The sequence below is a fragment of the Hippocampus comes genome, unplaced genomic scaffold (assembly GCF_001891065.2).
Source record: "Hippocampus comes isolate QL1 unplaced genomic scaffold, H_comes_QL1_v1.1 scaffold2, whole genome shotgun sequence".
In the NCBI taxonomy this organism is placed as follows: domain Eukaryota; kingdom Metazoa; phylum Chordata; class Actinopteri; order Syngnathiformes; family Syngnathidae; genus Hippocampus; species Hippocampus comes.
In genome coordinates, this window is record NW_017805139.1 from 4,459,606 (window position 1) to 4,466,985 (window position 7,380).

The 7,380-nt window shown below is 41.9% G+C and overlaps 1 protein-coding gene across 1 annotated transcript in view; it reads right to left on the minus strand.

The window, feature by feature from the left end:
• Positions 1-7,380, minus strand: part of LOC109514292 (GDNF family receptor alpha-4-like) — a 33,876-nt gene that overhangs the window by 6,616 nt on the left and 19,880 nt on the right. Inside the window, exon 5 of the mRNA XM_019867231.1 lies at positions 876-985. Within this exon, the coding sequence (XP_019722790.1) occupies positions 876-985 (110 nt within the window). The remainder of the gene's footprint in view (positions 1-875; positions 986-7,380) is intronic.

Genomic DNA, 7,380 nt, shown 5'->3' on the forward strand with positions numbered 1-7,380 from the left:
AGACTGGCCGTGCGCGTTCGGTGATTGGATTAGCGCCTTTTCTGTTTCCTGAGAATTGTATCCTGACTTGTTCAATAAAGATTTAAAAAAAAAAAAAAACGAAAGTTCGTTCAATCTCAGCTGCTCAACATTTTCAGTTATTTATTGTTGTATCGCCGATTTTCAAAATGCAAATGATCTGTTTATTTTCAAAGAATAGTTTGTTTTGTTATTGTTTGGTTGGCGTCTAAAATGAAACTGCGACATTGCGCAATGTATTGGACAGACTTGTTTAAGATCACACAGCGTAATTTGGGTGGCATTGTATTTCGTATTTTTAAATCATCTTTTTATTTTTGACTATCTGTAAATTTAGTTTCCTGCTCATAATTGTGAATGCATACTTGATGGTTTTAAATGCTGCTGAAATTAAGTGCTGCTTGACGAGCATATACAGTATTGCGTTCATGTATGTGACGTCACTGAAGGCCTAAGGTTGAAATGCACGGCCTGCCACTGCATGTGTTACAATGTTACAATATGGGCTCCTGCGGCTGATGTACATACAAATGTTTTTTTTTTAACGTAGTGGGTATGTCTGATATTCAGGTGTGCTCAATTGTCCAGAAATTATGGTGACAATTTTTAATTAAGCTTTTGACATTATTCCTAATTTATAAAACCTTATTGGGCCTATCAAAACTCTAAATTCGATTTTTTTCTGGATTAAATGAAAAAAAAAAAAGACAAAGACAAAAAAAAACCCAACAACCTGAATAGAACACACAACCAAATCTAGAGCTTGTCTTTAAGGAGGTATAATGTGGAGCTACTAAGTGTATTCCATCTAACTTTGACAGTGAACTTCTCCTTCACCGGCCCTCAAAATCTCTTACCAATGAGTCCCGCATAGGCTTGAAGGCAGAGACCTACTGAATCTCTCAGGCAGCCACTGGTTGTTTGTGGCGATGGCTGGCAATTCTGAATGAAATCAGCTAATCTGGACCTGGAAAGAGACATGTGAATTTAAGATATGACTTGATTTTGTCGAACCATTTAACCATTTTATGTAATAGTCTCTGTTTTCCCTCTCATGGTTTTAGTTGGTAAGGTGTTGTGATGTGTTGTGTGTGTTCTGTTTCCTTTCCCGGCTATGTTTTGTTTTTGCTTTGGTGTTTTTCTGTCTTTCGCTGGCTGGGCGTGGCTGATGTGTCACTGCTGCATCCTCTTCTTCTCCACCACCGAAAGCGCTTCACCATTAAATGCCACTTATCTCTGCTTCAACTCCAAGTTCAGTCTTGTCTGTGTGTAAAACACCACTTAATGGCCAAGCACACAGCTGATGTGAGTACTCCGCCCCCTCGTCTAAGACAGACAGCTATGGATCATTTCAAAGCGAAGAAAATGGATAACACGATGAAGAACAAATTTGCTGAAGCCATAGCTAAATGTATGGCTACTGCATGCAAGCCTGTCAACATTGTCCACAGCTCGACTCAAGCTGAAATCATTCTCATTGCATCTAACGACTCCACTACGGATTGCCAGCGAGAGCCTCCATTACAAGCTACGTACAGGAATTGTACGAAGCGGAGAAGGCTCAGGTACACCAAGCGGGAGAAGACACTGTTTCGAGAGAGAAATAAGAGACTAGGTTGTGAGCCTCTGGTAAATAAAGAGCAGGTAGACTGTTGAGTAGGATGTATGCCACTGAGTGGCATTAAAAAAAAAAAAATATATATATATATAATGTGCACCCCGTGACATCTGGGGTAAAAATGGCACAGCATTTGATAAAAAACATTATGCCAACACTGAAGCATGGTGGTGGCAGTGTGATGATCCGGAGCTGCTTTGCTGCCTCAGGACCAGAACTATATGCAATGTTTGATGAAAAATGAATTCTGCTGTGTACCAGAAAATCCTGAAGGAGAACGTCTAGCCAGCCGTTCTTGCCCTCAAACTCAAGCGCTCTTGGATCATGCGGCCAAACAACGATCTGAAACACACTAGGAAGTTCACCTCTGAATGGCATAAAAAAAAAAAAAATTAAAGGGTTTTGAGTGGCCAAGTCAAAGTCCAGATTCAAATCCAATTGAGATGCTGTGGTGTGACCTTAAATGGGCCGTTCATGCTGGAACACCCTCAAATATGGCGGAGTTGAAACAATTCTGCAAAGAAGAGTGGGACAAACTTCCTCCTGAGCGATGTGGAAGACTCATCACCAATTATCGCAAACCCTTGATTTCAGTTATTGCTGCCAAGGGTGGCACAACCTGCTTCAGGGGGCAATTACTTTTTCAAAGAGGTCTCCCGTACGCCAAACCGATGCCTTACCAACTGAGCTATCCAGCCGCTTTTATATATATATATATATATACTAAGAGAGAGAGAGAGATAATGTTTTTGTGTGTTCGTGTATGGCTTATTGTAAAGCCATTTGGCCATTCTGTGGACTGGCGAGTCAAAAATGGAACTTTTTGAATGATGTGCACCCCGTGACATCTGGGGTAAAAATGGCACAGCATTTGATAAAAAACATTATGCCAACACTGAAGCATGGTGGTGGCAGTGTGATGATCCGGAGCTGCTTTGCTGCCTCAGGACCAGAACTATATGCAATGTTTGATGAAAAATGAATTCTGCTGTGTACCAGAAAATCCTGAAGGAGAACGTCTAGCCAGCCGTTCTTGCCCTCAAACTCAAGCGCTCTTGGATCATGCGGCCAAACAACGATCTGAAACACACTAGGAAGTTCACCTCTGAATGGCATAAAAAAAAAAAAAATTAAAGGGTTTTGAGTGGCCAAGTCAAAGTCCAGATTCAAATCCAATTGAGATGCTGTGGTGTGACCTTAAATGGGCCGTTCATGCTGGAACACCCTCAAATATGGCGGAGTTGAAACAATTCTGCAAAGAAGAGTGGGACAAACTTCCTCCTGAGCGATGTGGAAGACTCATCACCAATTATCGCAAACCCTTGATTTCAGTTATTGCTGCCAAGGGTGGCACAACCTGCTTCAGGGGGCAATTACTTTTTCAAAGAGGTCTCCCGTACGCCAAACCGATGCCTTACCAACTGAGCTATCCAGCCGCTTTTATATATATATATATATATACTAAGAGAGAGAGAGAGATAATGTTTTTGTGTGTTCGTGTATGGCTTATTGTAAAGCCATTTGGCCATTCTGTGGACTGGCGAGTCAAAAATGGAACTTTTTGAATGATGTGCACCCCGTGACATCTGGGGTAAAAATGGCACAGCATTTGATAAAAAACATTATGCCAACACTGAAGCATGGTGGTGGCAGTGTGATGATCCGGAGCTGCTTTGCTGCCTCAGGACCAGAACTATATGCAATGTTTGATGAAAAATGAATTCTGCTGTGTACCAGAAAATCCTGAAGGAGAACGTCTAGCCAGCCGTTCTTGCCCTCAAACTCAAGCGCTCTTGGATCATGCGGCCAAACAACGATCTGAAACACACTAGGAAGTTCACCTCTGAATGGCATAAAAAAAAAAAAAATTAAAGGGTTTTGAGTGGCCAAGTCAAAGTCCAGATTCAAATCCAATTGAGATGCTGTGGTGTGACCTTAAATGGGCCGTTCATGCTGGAACACCCTCAAATATGGCGGAGTTGAAACAATTCTGCAAAGAAGAGTGGGACAAACTTCCTCCTGAGCGATGTGGAAGACTCATCACCAATTATCGCAAACCCTTGATTTCAGTTATTGCTGCCAAGGGTGGCACAACCTGCTTCAGGGGGCAATTACTTTTTCAAAGAGGTCTCCCGTACGCCAAACCGATGCCTTACCAACTGAGCTATCCAGCCGCTTTTATATATATATATATATATACTAAGAGAGAGAGAGAGATAATGTTTTTGTGTGTTCGTGTATGGCTTATTGTAAAGCCATTTGGCCATTCTGTGGACTGGCGAGTCAAAAATGGAACTTTTTGAATGATGTGCACCCCGTGACATCTGGGGTAAAAATGGCACAGCATTTGATAAAAAACATTATGCCAACACTGAAGCATGGTGGTGGCAGTGTGATGATCCGGAGCTGCTTTGCTGCCTCAGGACCAGAACTATATGCAATGTTTGATGAAAAATGAATTCTGCTGTGTACCAGAAAATCCTGAAGGAGAACGTCTAGCCAGCCGTTCTTGCCCTCAAACTCAAGCGCTCTTGGATCATGCGGCCAAACAACGATCTGAAACACACTAGGAAGTTCACCTCTGAATGGCATAAAAAAAAAAAAAATTAAAGGGTTTTGAGTGGCCAAGTCAAAGTCCAGATTCAAATCCAATTGAGATGCTGTGGTGTGACCTTAAATGGGCCGTTCATGCTGGAACACCCTCAAATATGGCGGAGTTGAAACAATTCTGCAAAGAAGAGTGGGACAAACTTCCTCCTGAGCGATGTGGAAGACTCATCACCAATTATCGCAAACCCTTGATTTCAGTTATTGCTGCCAAGGGTGGCACAACCTGCTTCAGGGGGCAATTACTTTTTCAAAGAGGTCTCCCGTACGCCAAACCGATGCCTTACCAACTGAGCTATCCAGCCGCTTTTATATATATATATATATATACTAAGAGAGAGAGAGAGATAATGTTTTTGTGTGTTCGTGTATGGCTTATTGTAAAGCCATTTGGCCATTCTGTGGACTGGCGAGTCAAAAATGGAACTTTTTGAATGATGTGCACCCCGTGACATCTGGGGTAAAAATGGCACAGCATTTGATAAAAAACATTATGCCAACACTGAAGCATGGTGGTGGCAGTGTGATGATCCGGAGCTGCTTTGCTGCCTCAGGACCAGAACTATATGCAATGTTTGATGAAAAATGAATTCTGCTGTGTACCAGAAAATCCTGAAGGAGAACGTCTAGCCAGCCGTTCTTGCCCTCAAACTCAAGCGCTCTTGGATCATGCGGCCAAACAACGATCTGAAACACACTAGGAAGTTCACCTCTGAATGGCATAAAAAAAAAAAAAATTAAAGGGTTTTGAGTGGCCAAGTCAAAGTCCAGATTCAAATCCAATTGAGATGCTGTGGTGTGACCTTAAATGGGCCGTTCATGCTGGAACACCCTCAAATATGGCGGAGTTGAAACAATTCTGCAAAGAAGAGTGGGACAAACTTCCTCCTGAGCGATGTGGAAGACTCATCACCAATTATCGCAAACCCTTGATTTCAGTTATTGCTGCCAAGGGTGGCACAACCTGCTTCAGGGGGCAATTACTTTTTCAAAGAGGTCTCCCGTACGCCAAACCGATGCCTTACCAACTGAGCTATCCAGCCGCTTTTATATATATATATATATATACTAAGAGAGAGAGAGAGATAATGTTTTTGTGTGTTCGTGTATGGCTTATTGTAAAGCCATTTGGCCATTCTGTGGACTGGCGAGTCAAAAATGGAACTTTTTGAATGATGTGCACCCCGTGACATCTGGGGTAAAAATGGCACAGCATTTGATAAAAAACATTATGCCAACACTGAAGCATGGTGGTGGCAGTGTGATGATCCGGAGCTGCTTTGCTGCCTCAGGACCAGAACTATATGCAATGTTTGATGAAAAATGAATTCTGCTGTGTACCAGAAAATCCTGAAGGAGAACGTCTAGCCAGCCGTTCTTGCCCTCAAACTCAAGCGCTCTTGGATCATGCGGCCAAACAACGATCTGAAACACACTAGGAAGTTCACCTCTGAATGGCATAAAAAAAAAAAAAATTAAAGGGTTTTGAGTGGCCAAGTCAAAGTCCAGATTCAAATCCAATTGAGATGCTGTGGTGTGACCTTAAATGGGCCGTTCATGCTGGAACACCCTCAAATATGGCGGAGTTGAAACAATTCTGCAAAGAAGAGTGGGACAAACTTCCTCCTGAGCGATGTGGAAGACTCATCACCAATTATCGCAAACACTTGATTTCAGTTATTGCTGCCAAGGGTGGCACAACCTGCTTCAGGGGGCAATTACTTTTTCAAAGAGGTCTCCCGTACGCCAAACCGATGCCTTACCAACTGAGCTATCCAGCCGCTATATATATATATATATATATATTAGAGCTGTCAAACGATTAAAATATTTAATTAAAAATGCAACTGTCAAAATTAACTCAAATTCACTAAAAATTAATCGGGATTACGCACACATTTTTTATCTTTTTTTTCCCCCCATTTTAATGTTCTCATCAACATGGAATCATGAATCGATTTTCTATGTGCAAAATGCAAATATTTACTGAAATAACAATTTCGATTTTCAATTTTACATGAACATTTTTCACTTGGAGCAGTTATTCATACATAATCTCTCATACAATATTACTGTCTATCAACAACAGTGAAAAAAATATTTTGTCACACAACAGCTGCTTTAACTGCTCTTTTTATGGAATCAAAACAGAGCAATATAACATTATAAAGTGCACATCTAAGGTAAACTAGTACTCAGCCTATAGTGGATTTAAGCCATGGTTGCATACTTCGTTTTTCTCAAGTTTGCTTTGAACACAGGAGTCAGGCTATATTGATTCTGTTGGTCCTTCTTGCGTTGAAGCTTGTCTTTGGTTTTGTGTAGACATCATTTCGGATGACTACACTTGGTTCAATGACAACACCGGAGACTTTTATTTTCAGTATGGTCGCTAGGTCGCTACCACTGCACTGCTGAACTCTCGCCGTGCCACAGCGCACCATCACTGTCAGACGAACACAGAGAAGCTCCACCCGCTTTATTTATATGGACACGGAACACTGTAACCTTCCACGCAAAATAGTTCCAAACAAGTAACAATCGCGTCAGTGGCATACATCGTATTCGACAGGCTACCTGCTCTTTATTCACCAGAGGCTCATCAACCTAGTCTCTTATTTCTCTCCCGAAACAGTGTCTTCTCCCGCTTGGTGTACCTTAGCCTTCTCCGCTACGTACAATCTCTGTACACAGCTTGTAATGGAGGCTCTCGCTGGCAATCCGTAGTGGAGTCGTTCGATGCAATGCGAAGGATTTCAGCTTGAGTCGAGCTGTGGACAATGTTGACAGGGGGGGCGGAGGACTCACGTCAGCTGTGTGCTTGGCCATTAAGTGGTATTTCAGACTCGACGTCCGATGATGATAGCTCACTTTACGACTGCTAAACATACAGGTAACTTTGGTCTTGTCAGTAGAACAATCTGGAAACTTTTTAAAAGTGAACTTTCCATTCATAAACTCTGTAAGTATCCGTTTTCGGTGTCTCGAGCGTGCGTGGACCTATGCAGCGCGCTTGTTGTTTTGTTTCTGGTTTATTTATAGAGCAACGTAACATCCGCTGTGATGTGTGCTGCATTAATCTCGCAAGAAAAAATTTAATCCCGTTAAAATTCATTGAAATTAATGCCATTAAAAAC